The 22,296-nt window shown below is 44.7% G+C and overlaps 1 protein-coding gene across 2 annotated transcripts in view; it reads right to left on the bottom strand.

Moving 5' to 3' along the window:
• PLCG2 (phospholipase C gamma 2) overlaps positions 1 to 22,296 on the bottom strand; it is a 953,330-nt gene that overhangs the window by 59,036 nt on the left and 871,998 nt on the right. For both annotated transcript variants that reach the window (XM_069638435.1, XM_069638443.1), the window contains exons 28-31: positions 20,754 to 20,899; positions 20,540 to 20,654; positions 12,016 to 12,183; positions 1,491 to 1,579 (exon numbers count right to left, since the gene is read on the bottom strand). In XM_069638435.1, coding sequence (XP_069494536.1) covers positions 1,491 to 1,579; positions 12,016 to 12,183; positions 20,540 to 20,654; positions 20,754 to 20,899 — 518 coding nt within the window. The remainder of the gene's footprint in view (positions 1 to 1,490; positions 1,580 to 12,015; positions 12,184 to 20,539; positions 20,655 to 20,753; positions 20,900 to 22,296) is intronic.

Genomic DNA, 22,296 nt, shown 5'->3' with positions numbered 1-22,296 from the left:
GCTAAATAGCTCCCAGCTCCCCACAATTCTGAACCCTGAATTGTTTCAGTAATTTGAACAGATCGACGGGTACCGTCTGGACCAGGGCATCTTCCTAAAGCTTGCTTATGTATGGCAACTCGAAACTCAGACTAAGTGCTATCAAATGGAACTGTATAAACCTGACTTCCATGGTTTAACATGGGCTTAGCAACAACAGGAGGCCTGTCTAAAAGAAGAACGTCACTAGAATTATGTGAATATATAGAAGAAAAGTGAGTTAAACGAGCTTGGTGCTCAATAGTAGTTTTAACGTCTACTGGGCCCTTCTGATAGATTGTGCCTTGATTTATAATTATCCAAAATGTTCTAGTTTTCTAGTTTCTTTCTGGGAATAAGCATCAATGAGGTTCAGTCAGACGGACTCGTCTAGTCCTTTTTTCTCTATCTATAATGGCCTGTTTATAGGCAGCCCTCGCTGCCGCAATCTCAATGCGCCTAGTCAGAATGTTTTTTAGTGTGTCAAGTAACTTCTTTTTAGGCATTTTACAGTTGTCATTTAACCAACCCTCCTTTTTATTGGAAGGTGATGATGTAACAGACTGAAAGCAAGAATCTGAAATGGCTGATATAAGTTGTGTGTTTGTCTTTTCTAGCAATAACCCTATTATTAATAATAATCCCAATAATAATAATAATAATAATATCATGTTTCTATTATGCTCGTCATTCCAAATTCCTCTCACTTCTAAGTGCTGTATTAATGAAGTCCTATAAATGGAGTGAGGGGTTATCATTGTGGGATAATGCCTGCCCCCAAATTATTACCCGGGGCAAAACCAAGGGCAGCAACTTCAGGAATTATATTATTTCAAGTGATAATATATTTTGTTATTAAACTCAATTAAATAGTACTCAATTTATCAACATTTAAAGATGAAGGTCTGAGTCTGCCCTGCAATGTGTAGGATGGCTCCAAGTCAGGGGTACAAATTCATCTTCAAGCTTTGTCCATTTATAATGAGTTCAAAGCCAGGAAAAACATCAATGGCAGAAAAGGTGGGTGGCACATATTACTGTTAAAGAAGAGACGAGTTCTCCTTCTCTAATAGAAAAGTGTGCACCTGTGCTTATTCAACCATGTGCGGTAATGGTTCATTATGTAACAGATGTCTCTGTTGCAATTCAGCAGTCTACAAAATAGCAAAACATAACCAGAGGGCCCTGCCTGTTCAGCAAAACGTAAACCAAGGCCAAGGAAAGCAAAAATAAGATTAGGAGGTACTTAGTATTTCGCTAAATGTCAAAGGGTGCCATATCCTATGTCCATGCCGGAATAATGGTTATTTTAGATATCTTAGTACTCCAGATGCCAGTGATGACATCAAGATGTTGAGAGCATCTATAAAACATGGAGCGAGTGAGAAAGGTATTACAGAACTGGGCTTCTCCTGATGAATATGCAGAAGGGAACAACATATCTCACAAGAACTGAAGTGCTCATTACTCACCAATGTCTTCTTCATCTGAACATAGACCAGCAGCGATGCCAGCTCAATATCCTCACTGTAGCCATTTTTCAGTGGAACTGATCGGAATCCTGTGAAAAAGATGAGGAATGTTGTGCTATTACAATTGTAATTGTGCCAGGCTGATACTGCAAGTGGGGTGTGTACAAGGGCTGAAGGCATCACGGAAATGAAGGGCCACATTAGGGCACAACAAGCACTTTTTAGTTTCTAAATCGGCTTAGAATAATAATGAATAGCCCAGGAGATCACGCTACAGTACGTTTAATCAATAGCTCCTGGTTGGAAGTCTCTCATGTAAGAGTCAGACTTGCATTAAGTGTTAGGACAGAAATGATTTAAAACTCAAATAAAAGAGACAGACTACCTTGATTATTTACTTGTTGTTAGATGTTACACCGAATATAAAATAAACTATAACTTATTTCCTGGTGTTCAGATAAGAACTGGAGAACTTTGTGCTGAAGTATTGTGAGGGTGCAGGGACCTCAGGCACTGAACTCGCATATCAAGTTACTCAGTGTGTGGAGGAAACAGAAAGCTGCCAATTGAAGGTATCAGTCTGACTTGAACAGTGCTTCTAGCACCTTTTCCATCCTTCATTTGTCACTTGCTTTCCTTTTTTTGTTACTATTCCCTTTCATTATTTTGTTTGCACAATATAACAAGACATTTATCACAAGGACTAACACAACAGGTACAAGAAAGATTCAAACATGCTTGTATATGCTAACTGGGTATGTGCTAAACAGCAACTTACAGTGTTGGTACCACTGACTCCCCACCGTCTCAGCATCCGCTATGTTTCTGCTAAAACGCCTGATGCCTACCACCTGAAGTAGCAAGGAGTTGCATTTGTGTAATGTGCGAATAAATGATGACAACTAATTGGGTTTTTGAGAGTGACACTCGTGCATGGTGCAGTAACGCATGAGGATGTGGAACGTGTGTGCTTCAGTGTCGGGACTCCAACGTGGTGATTGGGAGTTGGAGGATCATCACTGAAGGAATGTTATCTGGGCTCCCAATAAACTTGCCCTACACAACTAAATGTGGGCCTCATTACGACTCCAGCAGTGGCTGCTGCCAGATTCGTCATTTTTCCGGTGCCCTGGAATGGGCAATTACCAGGGTATTACAACCCCGGCGGATCCGTATTTGCCCATTCCAGGGCACTGGAAAATATTCTTCCCCATTCCCATGTGAGCCCCATATGGTTCAATGGGAATGGGGAAGCCGGATGCACCGGCACCATTCGTGAATGGTGCCGGTGCATCCGACGTGCTCCGCTTCTGGGTGCCTTTGCAGCCGCCAGGTCAGACCTGGCAGCTGGAGAGGCACACGCGAGCAGAACTCGTAGTTTGCCAGTCCGGGAACTACGGTACCGGCATGCTTACCGGTTCTGTAGTTCCCGAGCCGGCAACCTTGTAATGAGACCATGTGTCTCTGTGAAAGCTTTTATGCTTTATGAACATGGGGGGTCCAAGATGTCCTAGTCCTAGGAGTGCAATGAAGAGATACTCTAGCTTCCTTAGGTAAGACATGCTCTGCTCCTTTTACAAAAGTTACCATTGCATGCTACAGCAAATCTGCAGTATGAGACATGACAATATTGTGTATAGCATGGCCCAGCCCAGCTCTGGGCATCTCTTAGCATTTAGATATTCCTTCTAGATCTGCTCTGAATAATTCACATGTTACCAGTGCCAACCATTCATAGTAGGAATTGCACAAGATTGTGCCTCATCCACCTCTGTTTACAATGTTAACCTGTAAACTTTTTAGACAATGCTATTCTTTGAATTCGATTCCTGGATATTCTTCCCAATCTTCTTGTTGTATTTGCTTTGCCTATTGTCCTTTTGTCTGGTGCCCAGGCCCCTAGCAATATCCTCTGTAAGTGTTCTGGGTCTATGTTTTGGGCTTTCTGCCTTGTGTTTCAACCCCATCTTGTGCTATTGAAACTTCATGTTGCCCTCTCTTGACTACTACAGCTCTCCCCTTCCTCCTCCTGGGCTCTCTGGACTCCGATTTGTGAACCTTGGGGATGCGCGACCACCCATCCACTGAAATCAGAACCCTGCGGAGCAGCCATGCCCTGGCAGCCGATAAAGAACCATGGTAAAGGGTATCTCCTGTTTGTCCGTCCATGCAATTACCAAGATGTGCACCTGAAACCCTGCTGGAAAAGCTAGGCAAGGGACGATACAAGAGCATGCTCCTGACCAATTGACACCATCTGTTCATCATCTGGACTGCCATATAATTTCACACACAGCCAGATTTCACATGCTACATAGTCATACTTACAAACTACACAGCTATATACAGCTTGTCTAGCCAGGTTTACTTGTTGCTTAACTAAAAATGATGGTTGCATAGCTAGACTTGTTTTGCTGCTGGTGTATATTACTGTGTAACCTCGTTCAAATTTACCATCTGCTGACCTAAATGAATTTGCTGCATAGGCATACTTATTTGCTGATAATTTAAAACTGACTGTTGCAAAGCCAGATTTACTGACTGCTGAGGTAAATCAATGTGTTGCATGGCCAGATCTATTTGTTACAGTTTACATTAAGTTGTTGGTTAGCTAAGCTTACTTGCTGACATTAAAATGAATTGTTACACAACCAGTTGTATTAGCTGCATTTTAAAAGTGTTGTACAGCCTGCTTTCATTACTGATGTTTCAACATGAATTGTCACATATCTTTGTTAAAAAATCCGAAGTGATTAAAAAACAAATAAAAAAAAATGTCACATATACACATCCATTTACCACAGAACAAATGTAATGTATTGGATAGTCAGGTTTATATGTCATTGTTTTTAATACTAAATGTTTGCAAACCAGATTTTTTAACGTCTGACTCTAACTCAGTGCAAAAATTCTCTGCTGCTGCCCTAAACTAACTAGTTGCACAGCCAGACTCATTTGCTTGTGATTTCCAAACAAACTGTTCCCATGAACCCCAGAGTCTCTGGAAGTCCTTTGCACTGCTTCGTGTCCCTGGGCCCACTAGTCACTTCCTGCCAATGTCCTTTCCTCTTCCTCCAGATAAGTACCTTTTCGTTTCAGCTCTGGATAATTGGGTATTTTAAATGCATGTTACAGTATATAATTTTGGCATATCAGTATCTCTCCAGGAGGGTAGATGCATAATATAATTGCGCAAAGCGTTTGCCGGATTACCCTGATATTCAGTCAGGCGCGCGCACGCGTTACTCAGCGTTTGTCAGAGCACAGCGTTTTTTCACAGGAATAGGAGAGACTCAGCAGGACTCATGAGGACCTACCTCACTGCAGGGCACCCGGTTGCGCTCATCATACATTAACCTCAATGCAGCGCAACCGAGTGGGGAAGCCACTGACCTCCCCTCGGCTGCCAATGTGTTTTTGAAGGCGTCCCACAATGCGCGAATCGCTGGTAGGCTCGCACACAAGTGCAGGTAGAGCCGATCACGAGATCGGAACGCTTCACACAGGATGCGGCATACAGAGAGCTCCGAGCCACTGGTGCAGAGTTTAGAACTGCACAGACGTGTGGAGGACTGGAAGCAGATTGACAAGCAGACAGCACTTGGATTGGTACTAATGGAGACTCATGCCATGGAGTTGGAGAATGAGAGTGAGGGAAGTCAGGACCAGATGATATTAGACGAAGACTAAGACCTGACTCTGAGCTTCAAAAGAGTTTTGGGGGATTCCCTAGTAAATGTGGTGGCTCAAGGAGTGTGCCGGCTCCAAGAAAGGTTGGATGCACTAGAAAACCTAATTGGGGATGGCCTTAAATCATAAGAACATGAAGTAGATGGTAGCATGTCCTCTAGCCAACCTCATAGGGAGGAGGCATGTCAGGGGAGAGAGCAGACCCAAAAGAAGAAGACCTCTTTGACTCCCCCGGTCCAGTGAAGGAGGGAAAAAAGAAAGACTCCTGAGGCTGTCTATGCATTCAAAAAGCTTAAAGGGGCTTTCATGAAGTGGTCGACCATGACGAGCATCCTAGCTCCGCCCCCTGGGTGCAAAATATAGGGGCTGGTGACTCCTCACCCGAGTCATGTGTTGGACGCAAGATCCTCTTTGAGATCCAAGAGTGGGCAGTGTAGATGCAAGGAAAAGCACCTGGAAGCGCTCAAAGAGAAGCTGACAGACATGTTCGACCCAAAGTCGATAGTTCACCCTAGGTTAAACGACTTTTTACGTTCACCAAGAGGAACAGCTTACATGGCCCAAAGATTATATAAACCGATTGAGCAAGAAGTCATGCTGGGCATGCAGTCAAAGCGCCCCCACCCGGACCTACCAAGGAAAGTAGCAACACCCTGGAGCTTGACTGCAAGAGCAGTGTGCCTTTTAGGGAATGCAAACAGTGCCCTATGGTCCAGGAGAAGGAGGGGGCTGTTTTTAAAGATTGACTATAAACTTGGAGACCTGGCCTCCTACAAAGCAGGGGAGGCTGCCCAAGGTCTACTGTTCGGCAAAGCTTTTGCTACAGAGATTGGGAGATTTGTGGGCACGTACATGGCCTTCGAGAAGGCACAGTCCTCCATTAAGAAAATGTTCCGTGCTAGAGTTTTTGCAGGGACTGACCGCATTAGAGGTTGTGCATCCGGTCGCTTTCACTCGCAGAAGAGACCTCAGAACCCAAGATCGCACCATTGGGATTCTCGTCAACAAAACAACCTCTTCCTGGCACGAGGATGAAGTGGTAGAGGACGCAGAGGGTGAGGGTACTACCGGCACCAAGGAGCCCTACAAGGTGTGAAAGGGAGTCCACTATCCCCCAGTGGGAGGCAGGACACTGCTGTGCTTAGAGCAATGGCAGAAGCTTTCCAGCGATGCATTGCTGTTGTTTCGACTGGAGTTTACAGCAGAACCAGTCCAGCAGGGCAGGCCGCGACAGTTAGTGTAAGAGCAGAAGAGCAGGGGGAGTGCAAGCTGCTAGAGACAGAACTGCATCAGCTAGCAAGAAACAGTGCAGCAACGGCACAGCTGAACTGTTCATAAACAGCATGTTTCTAGTGCAAAGGAACGAGAAGATGAAACCCGTCATCAAACTAAAGGAGCTCAATGGGTGGCTAGTTTACAGGCACTTCAAGATGAAGGGAGTGTGCCTCCTCAGTGAAACTCTTCGGAAAGGGGATTAGTTAGTGAGACTGGATCTGAAGGACGCCCATCAGTGGCCAGGGAACACCACAGGTTTTTAAGTTTCTGGTGGAACCAACGGGTGTGGCATTTCAGGTGCCTCCCGTTCAGTCTCGCCTCGGCTCCATGGGCGTTCACGAAGATCATGAGGACGGTGGCAGCTGCCTTAAGGGAGAGAGGTATCCGTATGATAATTTACCTGGATGACGTTCTCATGCTAGCGGACGACAGACAAGCTCTCATCCAGCAGATGCAGTGCGCGTCTCAGCTCCTAGCATAGCTAGGGTTTCGCCTAAACCAAGAAAAATCCGAGCTCATCCCCAGGCAGCGCGTGGAGTTTTTGGGATTCATTGTGGACTCCTTGAAGGTGACCCTGGAACTTCCTCCTCCCAAGATGAGAGCTATAAAGAAGTAATTGAGAGCAGCGCTGGCAAAGACCGTACTATTCTTGCCGGTGCTAGCTCTTAGCAGCTTCCATCCAAGCAATCTTTCCTGGCCCATTGCACTACAGGGCACTGCAAAGACTGAAGATTCAGCACCTGCAAGAGGGCCTGGGCTGCCATCAGTTAATACCCCTAGATCAGGAGGGGAGGCTGGAGCTAGAATGGTGGCTTCAGAACATGGAAGCCTGGAACGGGCAGGCAATCTTCAGAGATGCCCCAGAACTGGTCAAGAGTCTGATGCAAGCAGGGCAGGCTGGGGAGCGAGATGCATACACCTGGAGATGGTTGGCAAGTGGTCGCAGGAGGAGTTGTCTCTCCAAATCAACTGCCTATAATTGTTTGCAAGATTGTTCGCAATCACGTCATTCACAAAGGACAGAGTGGAGTGTTGCATCCTTTGCAGGATGGACAACATTTCAGCAGTACATTACATAAATCACCTATGGGCCCGATCAAGGATACTAGCGGAATTGGCAAAAGACATCTGGTATCATTGCCTTGAGCAGAGGATATCTGTGAAGGTGGAGCACCTGCCAGTGGTCCAGAACGTGGCAGCGGATTGGAACTCCTGCTACTGGCAGAACTCCAGCGATTGGAAGCTCCGCAGGGAAGTATGTGTACAGATAGCAGCCCTCTGGGGCTCCCTTGACACTGACCTGTTCACATCCAGGTTGAACAGTCAATTGAACACTTCTTGAGCTAGAGGCAGGATCCGGAGGCTCAGTTGGCAGACGCTTTTCTACAGTCATGGTCAGTTGCGGTACACTATGCCTTTCCCCCCTTCATGATGTTAACCAGGACCCTAGAAAAGATCTGCCCAAAGAAAGCAGAGGTTGTCATGATAGCGCCAAACTGGAAATCACAACCATGGTTTCTAGTTCTGATGGAACATTCTTTGGATTTTCCGCAAGTGATTCCTCCCAGGCAGGATCTCCTGTCGGATCTGTCATGGAATTATCATCCTCTGATGAAGACAAGACAGCTGCTGGTGTGCAGGGTGTCGGGAGCAGATAGTCTGCCAGGAATTTCGGGACCAGCTGCAGATTTTATCAAGCAGTCCCCCTCTAGCCGCAGGAGCTATGATGCAGCGTGCGTGCGAGGGTGCCTATGGTGCAGCCAACGCAGTATACATCCCGTTTCAGACCCAGTAGTACAAGTTTTACATTTTTGGGCTTCCCTAGAGCAAAGGGGGGGGGGCAATTCATTTAGGACCATCTGAGTGTACAGGTCTGCAGTTTCAGCGGGACATGAGCCGGTGGGTGGGGCCCGGGGGGCAAGCACCCGGTGGTAGTGAGGTTGCTATGGGGCATCAAGATTTGCATGCGCAACATGCCTAAATACGGACAGCTGTGGGATGTCAACACAGTGCTGAGGCTATTTATGGATTGGCCACGTAAGAGGGACTTGTCAGACCAGCAGTTGTCGGGGAAGCTAGCTATGCTGCGTGTCTCGTATCCTGTAGGAGAGTGGCAGTTGTAAAGGCTCTCAAAGTAAACAGAAAGACCTATTCTCCAGAAGGGTTGTCTTTTTCGATCATGAAGAGGACGAAATGCCACTCTAAGATTATCTCATATCCTTATTTTCAGAGACAGGTGCAATTGTGCATTGCAAATTGTACCAAGGAATATGAGTCTTGGGCGAACAAAGTCAGGCCAGCGGGTGTTTCTCAACTGCTCATTATGCGCAGAAAGCCGTTTAAGGAAGTAGCATCAACGACAATAGCCAGATGGGTGCGAGAAGTCATGACCCTGGCAGGCATTGACGTGACGCGTTTTGGGGCACAATCAGTGAGGGGAGCCATGGCGTCCAAGGCTTTTAGTGCCGGGGTTCAGTCTTCAAGACATCTTGTGCTCGCTTTGACATCTGTGCAGAGCCTGCTGAGGCAGGTTCGAATCCCAGCAGGGTCAAGCTCAGACTTTCATCCTTCCGAGGTCGATAAATGAGCACCACATCCCATGGGTAATAATAAGCAGCTTTCAGATGCCTGAGGGTTCGTAGCGCTATATAAATGCAAATTATTATTATTATTATTGAGGGTAACAGATTGGTCTAGCGATGCCACTTTTAAGTGTTTCTATTTTAAGACAATAACACGTGTATCGGTGACCGTGGTGGATAGCTTTGAACAAGCATAATGCTTGCCTCTGGTCTTGACATAGAATCAAGTCTCCTTGCGCTATACCAGGGGTAATCTTTATTGCCCTGCTGGATTTATTTGCTGCTGCTTACATTATTTTATTGGATGTCATGACTTCTTTGAGTCAAATTAATTTGCTGCATAGCTAGTTTTATTTTTTGCATAATCAAACCTATTTGCGGTCTTGGCCAGCGGGGCTGTTACATAGCCACAACCCTGCACAGTCAGACTCAGTTGATGTGCAATCTAATATAATTGCTAGATAGTCTGATCGATAAATTCCCACAACCCGATTGACCACTGAATAACCAATCTCTTCTGCATAGCCAAATCTATCTGTTGCTTATTCAGAACTTTGCATAGTCAGGTTTGGTTGATCTGCGATTCAATGTAATTGCTACATAGCCCGATTTATTGACTCACCTAATCTGATTGGACACTGCATAACCAGTCTCTCTACATAGCCAGATCAATCTGTTGCATAGCTAGACCCTTGTGTGGTCAGGTTCAGTTGATGTGCAATTCAATCTAACTGCTACATAGACTGATTTATGTACTTGCTTAAAATGACTGACCACTGCGTAAACAGTCTCCCCTAAATAGCCAGCTCCATCAATTGCCAAATCATATCACTTGTTACATAGACCGAACTTCTTGCTTGTCACCAAGTGAACTATCGTATAAAAGTTAGTGAATGCCCCAATGCCCAGGGAACATCTTAACTGTTTCCCCTCACAGAACCCTCACAAGATTGAATCATTGGTAGAACACAGAAAGAAAGCAGGATCAGGGTCAAGGGAAGAAGGATGAAAGCTTAGGAGTCTGCCATCATAATGCCCACAAACTAAACAATTTCTATTTTGTATTTATTTGAAGAATGGGGATCTCAATTCCGACTAGAAATTACTTTTGTTGATAGCTGAGGCATTCCCAGGAAGGGTGCCTGTACAATAACACAAAGATGAGAAGATGTGGTGAGACAGTTTATGAGGATATGAACAAAGTGAGATACCAGGCACTAACCAAAATGTGACTCCCAATGATTCTACCAGGATCATCAGAATGAATCTGCAAGGGCACCGAACAGCCTCCAGGCATGGTCTGATATTTCAATATTCAATATTATCCCACCAGCGCTTGTAGTATGACGTGCAGACCTTTATCAAAGAAAGGCCTGAAGCCAACAGTGCACGAGATGACCCTAGTGCATCAAATGAGCATGGCAGTACAGGAAACATGCAGGACATTATCCCAGGATGCCCGGATTCAGGATATGCCTTTCAATGCCGCCTGCATTTGCCTGTAAAAACCTATCCAACTTACAGCCAGCTACCCTTAGAAGAAACATGGCAAGAACTGTACATAGGTTATAGGCAGAAAGCCAAAAGCTGCAACGATGCAGGTCAGCAAGACGTTATACATTTTTAGGTAAAGATAGACAGATGATTAGGCCATGTTAGAAAAAGAAGCTTTAGACATGTTGGTGAACATTGAAGTGACATAGGCAGCAGATACATGCTGTAAAGATGTATGCAAAGGAAGTTGTACAGGTGTAGGCCATATAATCTGTTCACTTGAAGGCAATAGGTAGGTGCTGTAGAGATGATCTGATAACAACTGGAAGCTGTATAGAAGAAGGTGACAGAAAGAATCTGAAGAGACTGCTGTTTTTTTATTCCAGTATTTGTAGAGTGCACACCGCAAAGTAAAGCCTTACTATGGCTTGAATGAATAAGAGGAAACACGGATAGGAGCAATTAAGTAAAGGGTAGGGAGCAGGAGATTCGGAAAGAAAAAGCTTAATGCACACCAGATTGAAAAGGCAGGTCTTTAGCAGTTCCGTGAACTGGGGTAAAGAATCTTGCTGACAGGGTAAGGGGGAGCAGTCCAGTGGAGACATTTGCAGGTCAGGCATAGCAGTTTCCACAGAGGCAGCCTGTGAAGCTCTCTCAGAAAAGAAGACATAGAGATGAGTCGACCAGCTGAGTCTTCCACTGTCTGAAGCCATTTGATGTGTTTGGTGGGAATATTAGCTTAGAGGGTGCCCACATAACCTAAGTGAGAGTTAATGAGAGATGTTGCAGGATTCTCTTGAGGGATGAAGAGGATGATTTTCTTCAAATGCTTGTCTTGGAAAAAGCACGATACAGCATGATCTCACCTCTGCACATATATTGTTAACTGCAGATAGCACAACAGCAGATCTATTGCAGACAGTTTAAAGCTTTTGAGATGTAAGTGACAGGCAGAAATTGTTGCCATATAACTCAGGGAAAAAGCTGCATTGGGGTTAGTAACAGACAGAACCTGCTGATATTTACATGCAGGGTAGAAGCTGTGGAGATGTAGGCAACAGGCAGAAGTTATCTCTAACTTCTGCCTGTTGCCTATATCTCCACTGCTTCAGATAACGGGCAGAAGTTTTAGAGATGCAAGTATAAGGAAGAAGCTGTAGGGATGTAGTCCACATTAGCAGAAGCAATAGCTAGATTTTGTAGAGATGTGGCCAACACGGGTAGAATACATACATATGAGGGAAACACATGTAGAGATGGTAGATGTGCATAGAACCGGTAGAAGTCGTAGAGATGCAGGTAACAGGCTGTTTTTATAGAAACAGGTAACAGACAGGTAGTAAGCAGAAAGTAAATGGATTTAGGTAACATAGATAAGTGTTCTATGCAGAGATTCCCTTTGGGAATAGCACCAGCTCATAATTGATACTAAGGACTTGTGCTTTGATTGATCACTTGTTGACATGCATCAACTGACAGTTTACCTGTTTTGATGGCTTTAAGCGGAATTGTAGCATGAGCCAAGAAGTTGGGATCACTAAACATATCCTCCTCGTACACGACAAAGCGCAGGAAGGTGATGTTGGGATCGTGGAAGGAGAAGGTCACTGGCTGCTGAGGACGCCCCCAGACTGGGTTCAGGCCATTATCATCTGCAAACAAAGGAGATTTTAGAGAAGCCTTTTGAAAAACAACTTTCAAAGAGTATAACAAAATGATTGTCATATATCACATATGTAAAGCAGAAATAATTTCAGTACCCCCCTGGTTTCATATCATATGTGCTAACTCACAATGCCAGGTGTCAATGTCTCCAGGGAATGCCCCTGACTATAAGGTTATGTCCTGGCCCACTTTTACCACACTGGCGTAGATGCCTGGTGTCAATTCCTTTGCCATGACCAAGTTGTTACCTGGGGGATTCCCTTGCTGACCCGGCATTTGTGGTACCTGTTGGCCAGCATTGTCGAGTCTTTCTTCCTAGAGGATGCCATTCAAAATTCCAGGACCCGTGGTGTTCCCTATCCCTTAGAAACTCTTGGTCTGGTTATTCCTGAATCTGCTATCTGCTTACTCCCAATCTAGCCTTTTCTACAGGATTTCCAAACCTAGAACTGACTAATCCACTGATGGAAGCCTCCAGTATCCTTGAGTAAGCAACCTCCACCCCGCATTGCTTGCGTCTGACAATGTTCAATACTAATTTTTTCCAGTTTTTTGCCTGTTGTCACCTGTATCCCTTCTTGGCTACTACCGCACCCGAGTAGTCCGTTTGTGATGGCTTTGAGACCGATGCCCCTATCCACTCTGATCCAACAGATGCCCAAACATAGTGCATTTGGCTGTATGTGGTAACCAAACTATCCTCTCCGCCACGGAACTACTCTCAACCCACAAAGGAATGTTTCATCTCAGCCACAAGCCTGGGCTTGGTGCTTGGATCTATAGAAATAGCCACGCAGGGCACACATTGAAGAGTGATTCCAATGGTAATGACTTGACTTGATGTGTGCTCAAGCACTGGATATACCATTGTTTTGGTGATCATAGGTTCAAAATTAATTATTTGTAAACAAAATGAAAGCTTTAAGTTTGAAACAATAAAGTTTGAAAAATAAGGATACCTCCCGTTTTAGCACCCACCTCATTACAGGCTTGGATGTATTTAACTCTAGGGGTATTCTAAGGGACTAACACTAGACGTAAACACTGCTGTGTTACAAAGTGGTATTTCATCTTGAAAATGTGCCTATCTCTGCTTCCACCATAGAGGTTTAGGTAAACATTGTAAAATGTCCCTATGCGATTTTTAACATGTTGTTCCTGTATACAACCGAAGTGCAAGCGCTATGCTTCAATCCACTGAAAAAAAAAACATTTTGAATGTGGCCATTTGAACGGGGTGAAAAAGTGGGCATCTCTAATGCCCAACCTCTCAGAACTTTCCTTTGTAATGTTTAAAACAGTTGACTGTACCCGTGTGTGCATTAAAATATGAGATGAACAGTATTCTATACCGGGGGTCTGCTACCTCTGGATCTCCAGATGTTCTGGACTATGACTCCCATGATCCGGTTATGCTGACCAGGTCTGATGGAAGTTGTATTCCAAAACATCTGGGCCTCCCACTCTAGGCCCTCTTCCTGCTCCCTGCTGTGAGGCTAAGAACCTTGGTGTCATCTTCGACTCTTCAAGCTTTCCAACTTATCCAGAACAGGAGTGCAAGACTTGCCCTTGGCCTCAAGAACAGGGATCGCATCTCTCCAGCTCTGAAATCTCTCCACTGGCTCCCGGTGGCTGCAAGTATCAAATTCAAAACCCTTTGCATTGTCCACAAGGCTTTCTGAGGCATGGAGCTGCACTACTTCCAGCTGTCTCTTCCTAAACATCTTCCTTCTTGAGCTCTCCCCTCATCCACCTCCAACTCTCTGCGGGTCTAACGCTTCTCCAAGCAGAGAGTGGGGGGCAGATCTCTCTCCTCGGCTGAGGCCTCCCTCTGGAACAACCTACATGCCTCTCTCAAACTTCAGTAGAACCTCCTCTGGCTCCGGAAGCAACTCAAGACTTTTCTTTTCAAAGGCAAAGCTCTGCCAGTGTCATTATACCACCAATTTTGGTACTGTGGACATTCTGGTCACTGTTACTTTCAGTCTCTAGTGGTCCCGATGTAACCTCTCCTTTCTGCCTTTCCGGTGGCACAACTCGTCATATTTTCCCCCCACCCCGACCTGAAATGGCACTGAGATTTTCTCTGTGCCCCCTTTCTTTGATATCCTCATCGATGGCTGGTTCCCTGGCTCTCTCCCCTTCCCATTTTTAAGACATAAAAAGCCTTGCAACAGAGGAGATACATACAGCGAGATTTGATTTCTAAACCAAAACGACTGTAACAAGGATTACAATGTTGATAGGCTACAGGCTTAGAGTTTAAAGGCCCAAGTCACAATCACTCATTCATTGCATGATTGTAAGAAATGCACGGTTCACCGTATTCACAAAGCTGACCAGCACATTTCTGAGGGGAGGGGTGTGTGAGCCATCAGGGATTATGTGCTGGCCAACAATTCCAACACCCCAAAAGTGAAAGTACAAATTAAGGAAATCACTATAGAATTGACTATGGGCCTGTTAGAATGTCAGTGGCCTTAGTTACAGGTACACCCTTCCTACTCTATACGAGCAGTAAAGGGGATAGATATGTTTTTGAGAAGCACTCCATGAGGAAATGTAGGGAAACAAGACATAGTAGAACTCACATTTAGAGTATAGCTCATGTGACATAATGCAGTAGTTAAATAGTGTGCAATAATGCATTAGGTTTGAAACACATTCATATGTAGAGTAAGGTACAAAGGGCACCAAGAGTTGGAAAAGCTTTCGTTTATAATGTCACACGTAGTACCTATAAAGCACATTACTAGTATGTGTTACAAGCCCTCTCACTGAATGAAGATTGCACATGCACGAAAAAGGCCCCAGCGCAGAAGCAGCTCCTTGGCCCATTTGAGATTATTACAGTGACATAGATTCTTTCCTGCAGTAAAATACACTTTATTCAGTGGTACGAAGTGTACCAATAAAAGTAGTGGAACTGTGACCCGGGCGGGGAGCAACATGCCACACATTTTTCAAGTGTTGCAGCTAAGCTCCTTGACAGCCAATTGAGTTGAAACAGATTTCACTTTAGCTGTAACTGCTATTGGGTAATACAGTGGAGAAATGTGCTTTAACTCGACAAAACAAAAGTTCTGGAATGGGGAAAATGGTTGCAAAAAGTAGTGGAACGGTTAAACGTAAAAAATAAAAGGAGTGGAACTTCGCTCACCACGACCACTGACTTTATTCATGCAAATTGTAGACGGCACAGGGACAAGGCCAGAGCCCCCAGAGGCAGGGTGAAGGTTGCGCAAGGATTGTTTAGGAAAGAGAGGCACACCAAATTCTCAGACCTCAAATGAAAAACGTCAATACAAGTAAATGTTGCAACTCAGAGCTGAAGTTTAAGCAGGTGAAGGACACAGGTCAGTAAGAACACAGTGATGCTGGGTCAGGGCAAGAAAGAGTAGATCCGGTTATGAACTCACTGCCCCCCTGGGAGAAAATGGTCACTTAGGATGGAACCACTGACAGGCAGTTGGGAACCTGGTTGATAAAAAGTGGAACTAGGAAACATAACAGCAAAGAGAAATAACTATATGAGTGAGGAAGTGGATTAAACAATGGGTCATGAAAAGTTAGGGAGAGAAACACCACTGCCCTCCTCCCCAATTAATGCTGCCAAGAAAATCCAAGTCAATTAAAGCACACACACTAAAGAACCTATTCCCCAAAATAAGCAGTGTCGAGTTGAAGATGGAATGAGAGATATCATAACAGCAATGAGATTCTTAAGACAATGCACCCAGCAAGCTGTCGTTTTTGCAGTGGCTAGATATACTCACAGATCATGGCTGTTCAAGAGGAAGCCAACAAATCTGCATTTATAATAGGTTTGAATGGTCTGAAGCATAGATGCTGCGAGCAGGGCTCTCCTCTTTGGGATCCACTTCAGGTTGTGTAATCTGTATGTTTTATCTGGCCGTTAAAATTGATTTGTTTGTAATACCTCTGCCATTTATGATGCGTTTTATACTGTTGCATTTTAAAGTGTCTGACTTATGGTTTTTTGTAATGACTTGAAGACTTGTTGAACGAGTACCTATTCCCCAAAATAAGCAGTGCCAAATGGTGTTCAATAGGAGATCATTGGGTCCCATGGGAAGAAGGAAGATGGTGTAACATGTGTCCAAGGAAAAGATGCAAATTAAACTGTGAAGTTGTACAGTTACAAGGCTGAAAACCATCAGGGGATACCGACATTCAGGTTGCATGAGAAAAGAATGAGGTATTCATTTCTTAAATGTCACACTGTTTGTACCTCATGGAGATTGGTCAAGAATGAGGGGTGAAGCGCACCATGAGACACCACAACCAATGGAGAAGGGGCTCACAAATAGCTTGCATATACTACAGCCATTGGTACGCTCTCGACATTGATATATAACATCCTGCAACTACCCACGCGGGTGCTGGGTGTGCATTTTTCTATGATCGATTGGTCCTGTCAGGGGGAAATGTGCAAAAAATGTATTTCTTGTTTCTATTCCTGTATTTACATGCAAGCCAGACAGCAGCTGTTTATGCCAATGGCGTCCCACTTAAATGAAAGCACATCAAAGTGCCAGAGATTACATTCCTAAATGTTTAATACACTTTATTGAGATTATAAGAGGTTAAGAACAATAAATGGTAATAACAATGCAGATATTCATGAAGAATAGCTATGATCACAATATAGACAAAGGCAAAACGGTAAAACAGTCAAAAAACTAATAGCCAAATAAGTGAGGCTATGAGACCAATTAATGAGGAAACTTCATAAGCACCGAGATCTGCAAGCTAATCAAATTCATAAGGGAGATTACACTCCTGTGCACTGACTGCGCAACACACTTTCACTGTTCGTAACAGACACAGCGGGGTGCTTTGATTTTCCGTGGATTTCAAAGTGAATCCCATTTGTGAATTGGAAGCCACATGTTAAATGTGCAGAAACACCTCCCCGAACCACATTCTTAACGAGGTTGCACACAAGAGGGGAACAAGAACACCTGCATTTGCCCAACGGGGATGAGCCTATTCAGAAGACCTCTGTGATCAGGGAGAATCTTACATAGGAAAAGGTTTCTGAATCAGGCGCTAGGTGTGCAGCAGCTGGAAAGGACGACCTATATTATACATATTAGATGAATGGGCCCGTATTGTGGTTTTCAAAATCTGTTTCAGTAGGAGTTGTCGCCTTCCATATAGAGTGGAAATCTACTACTAGCATGAAATGGCTGGATTTCCATCAATGACTCATGCAGTGGTGGCTGGGCCATCAGGGCAGAGAGGGCAGATGCCCACCTCCTTTCAGCTGCCACTGTAAGAGAGATAACACACACACATAAACACAAACACCCCCTCTTCCCCCAAGTATTTCAGTAATGGCCAAACGGTCCGCCCGGCTCCGAAGCAATGACACTTTCCTGACTTGCGGATAATGCTAGGTCAATAAGAATAGCACTGTCTACCAATGTCTTAACCCCTTAAGAGCCAGGCTATTATGCAAGTATGTGCAAATAGGACGAGCATACTCGTCCTTGGCACTTGATTTCTTTTTTGTTGACTGTGAACATGCCACATTTGGCCACATACAGCCTTACAGAAACTGTGTGCACGCCTATGCTTCAATGTGGAGAGTCAGATTGAGGTTAATGCGTGCACAGAAACACATACAAAGTTACTTAAAAAGCAATATGTATTTGCTGACCGCTGTATATTTATATTTTATCAGCTGAGATGTATCCTCTATAAAACGAAAAACCTAAATGCTATTTTGAGTTTAATGTGGGTTGTTCCCCAATACCCTGGGGTATTTCCACTGCCCCTATTGGTTCATAGGCGAGCCTACAGCCCAGCAGTACCAGCCATACTCAAAGGCAACCTGCACCTCCGAAACATGACAGAGGCCCACAGAATACAGCTGGACTTCACTCTCGCCTAACAATCTCTGGACACTCCCTAAAACCATCAGACTCACAGCAACTCAATCACCTTACATCTTCTCTTCCTCCCTCAATTCTTTTGCCCTCTCCATTGATCCCTCTTCTTGCAACCATTTCACACCTTACTTCACTGCCTTTGTACCCCCGCAACTCTGCATGCACCTACTACCTCTCTCACATGCACCCAAGCCTGAATACAGGATTGCCTTCCTTAGTCGAGTCAGATCATCTCATGAAGCTCTTTCTCTGCATCTGACGGACTCACTTGGACAAATGTTTCTGGACTTCAATTCATACTTGCATTTCCCTTTGCACTCCGATGCCCTACTTGACCATTTACTCCATTTCGCCCATGACTTCATCCGTGGAGCTCCAAAACCATCCACATGCTGGAGCCATTTATGTATTGTCATCTCCTTATTTCCCCATGATCCTGTTCTTAATCATCACTAGCAGCTGACACCTTTGCCTGCTACTTCTCCTCCAGGAGCAGCAAGCTGCAAGACATCCTAACTGCTCTCAGAATGTACCTCCGCCATCATCCTTTACTTAATCACCTCCCACCCTCACCTTCTTCTGTCTATAAAACTTCCCACCACCACTCTAGCTGAACCATAACCAATTTTCTAGTCTGCCAATCCATCCTCAGATGTCATTGACCCATTCACACTGAAGACAGTCTGGCATCCCTGACCTGTTCCTACCCATCTCCTCTCTTCAACGTATTACTTTCCACTGGCACCTTCACAACCTGCCTCTAGAGGGCCTCGGCCATACCAATCTTGAAGAAAACTGTATTGGCCCAAACAACCCAGTCAACTATTGACATTCCTTCCTTTTCCTCACTATTGAAAAGTACTGTTACATTTTTCATCTGCATCTCCACACTCCTGGAAGCTACCTTCCCCAATCCAGGTTCTGTAGCAGATATTCCACAGAAACAGTGCTCATCCAGTTCTCCAAATTTCTCACCATGTCTCATCTCTATCAGCTTTCATCCATCTTCATTCTCCTCCATCCCTCTGTTGCATTTCACACTTCTGGCCATGACTTACTGCTCTAGACTCACCCACCTTGGCTTCCAGTCACACTCCACAAAGGCTCCCACCTCTTCTACATCTGTTGGCATTGTGGGGCCCCCTCTGGCACGACCCCTTCTCCCTTTGTGTTCCACAAGGGTCAGTGCTCCTATACCTCCTCTCTTGGCAAATGTGCCCACTCATTCGACTCCATATACAACCTATTTGACCGATGATATTCAAAACTTCTTCTCTTCTCCTCCTCAATCCCAGAACTATCATAGTGTGTCACCAACTGCCCCTCTGCAATTTGTCACCGGATGGTGTTTACCTGATGATCTACTCTCTTCCACCAATCCTTCCATTCGCCTGTATCATTTCTAACTGATCCCCTCCCTCCATCCCCCATGGCTTTTAATCTGAAGGTGCTCTTTAAAGGCAACCTTCAACAATTAACCACTGTAATAGCAGGAGCTGCCCGGCTCCATCTGCTGAACATTCCGAAAATCTGTCCCTATTTCAGTTTGCACTCCACCAAAACTCTCCTATTCACTTTAGTCCACTAAGGTTCGGCTCTAGCCTGATTGTGGAACTCCCCCTTGACTCCTTCGCATGCACTGCCTTTTTGCGGGGTAGCTATCTATGCAGAATCACTCGCTATTAAAACTCATTTTTATTGTCTACAAATCTATCCATGGGATAGACCACAGTACCTGGCTTACTCCCACTGCATCCTTTGCTTCCAGGCTCCTGTCAACCTAAGCACCCCTGTCCAACCTGTGCTGCCTCTCCTTTTGTCTCCTTCACTGTATTTGTTCTTCACCACTGGATCTCCCTAAACCCAAGAATCAAACAAAGGCCAAATGAATCCAGCTACAGGCTCACCTTAAAGAACATCCTTCTTTCCTGTGATTGATTCTGAGATATCGCTTCTATGTGAAAATGTCAGCTGGGAAAAAGTCGCCAGGTAGGTGATTTTTTTCCCTGCACCCCTAAAAGCCTTCCCTGACATATTCTAGGATATTCTAAATCCAGTCCTAGAATATTTGGGAAATGTGCTTGCTGGTGACCTTTTCCCAGGCTACTTCATCACTGGATACCGAGAAATCAACCATACCTTCATGCCCCAACCCCCCATTTAATCCCCATCACAGAGACTGATTCCAAACCCCATCCCATCCCGGCTTATGTAACAAACTTGCAATGACTCTAATGAGATTGCTATGTCTTATTATGCCTTGTATATAGAACTTCTGGTCAAAGTACTCTCCCCACCAATACATACATAATAAAATAGTATGTGGATCATAGCATTGCACACACTATGTGCTGATAATGCCATGTTACCCAGGACCTCTCAATCATGCGTCCATGCTGCTTTTAATACTTTTCTAGATACTTACTCACTACAGTGGTCTTGAATTTTCCAGTGTCATATTCACACCCACAGATTTCCACTTCTACAAAAGGGCAGGCAATGCTCCTGCCATTCTTGGGCAGATGGCGGGCACCTATAACCTAGAACACAGAGCAGAGGAACAGTTAACAAGATACAGGCTGGAGCATTGCTGTAGGAATCTTATCGTCCCAGATAGTTTGGTAAGGTTTTTGTCTTACCCTCACAGTCAGATTCATTTTCTCATTGGTAGGCTGTGCGCACGGCTGGGGGTTGTATGAGTCATTCCTCATGCACTCCGGCTGCAGGACGTAGCCACTTTGCCCATTTAGGGAAAAGAGAGCATGGTTTATTTGCATGTATCTGTCTACAGAGAAAGTGAAAATGCACAGAATAAATGGGTGAGCCAGTGAGCCAAGTAGGGTATGCCCCCTCAACAGCATTAACATCTAGTTACAACAGGCCCAGTTGCCTGCAAGTTATGTGCACAATACAAATATTAATAATAAATAATTAAATAAACATGACTGCTGCTGGAGGCCTACAATCTGCCTTAGGCTACGCCTTGTCCCCACTCCTCCAGTATTCCTACATTCCAAACATGTATATTTTTGTGGCAACCTCAAACATCCGCTCTCACATTTACTTCCACAACATAACTGATGATACTTGTATCTCTGTGGTGCAAAGAGTGTGGAACAGAGAACGTGCCACAAAGTACCTCCACCTTAGAACTGGGTAAAGGTGGTGCACACAATTTTGACAGTGTGTCACAGATAAATCGGGATTTGTACTTATGACCCCAAAAACAAACCCAGTGTGTGTTAATGGTACTCTCTTTGGCTGGCAGCTGTTAACAATGTTCAGAGGATGTTCGCATTTTCTTGAGGGTGTCTATGGGACTGGCATTTGAGCCAGCCTTTTCCGGCAAAATCGAGGGACTCGTATCAAGGCAGCAACAATAGGACAACAACTTGGGAGTGTGTTTTATTGCTGGACCACAGAGCGGTTTCATGGATGGACTGGATCATTTCCCAGGGCCCTCCAGCCAGAATCACAGCCAATCATGCAACATAACAGTGAATGGGAGATACCCGAAACAAATATTGCACAGCCTAATTAACATCCATATTAACGAATATAGAACAGGTCCAATCTGTGAGAATATAAGGTGCTTTTAGCAGCACATTGGTTGTTTTTAGCTTGTGCTTGACGAGAGGTTCATTATTCTGAACAGTGAAGTATTGTTTAGCTCTAGTTTAGTTGCGGGAAATCTTTCTTTCTCCTATTCTTTTAGATAGGAGGCGCACCACCATTGGCCTTAGGACAGAAACCCTTTTCGGAGACAGTTGTGTGCCTCCGATAGAGGGATAGCACTCGTTTATTTGTAGAGTAGGTATACCAGTAATAAATGGCACCTCTTAGTACTATTGCTTCCTTCATCAGGCTTCCATTTATCTTCATTTTTGTAGGGGTGAGCATACAGGGCCACAGTCCATTTCCTAAAGATTTGACCTATCCCCATGGCACTTACCATCTCATTGAGGAAACCCCAGTCCATCCTGTTACTCACTTTCTCTGCATTTAGTGATAGTAGAACGGACGGTGTACCCCTGAAGCAATGCACTGTATCATAGAATCCGAGTGATTTGCTCGTGGCTGAAATTACCGTGGGCAAATCGTTCTCATGATAAAGGTGCAAACTACCAAAAGTTTGCACCTTTCTCATGCAAACACACTTACATGCTACGGGGGCTGCAGGGG

This window comes from Ambystoma mexicanum, chromosome 1q, assembly GCF_040938575.1.
Source record: "Ambystoma mexicanum isolate Mex_15411 chromosome 1q, UKY_AmexF1_1, whole genome shotgun sequence".
Lineage (NCBI taxonomy): Eukaryota > Metazoa > Chordata > Amphibia > Caudata > Ambystomatidae > Ambystoma > Ambystoma mexicanum.
Note: the sequence above shows the minus strand (reverse complement) of the source record. Positions and strands in the feature narration are given on the sequence as shown.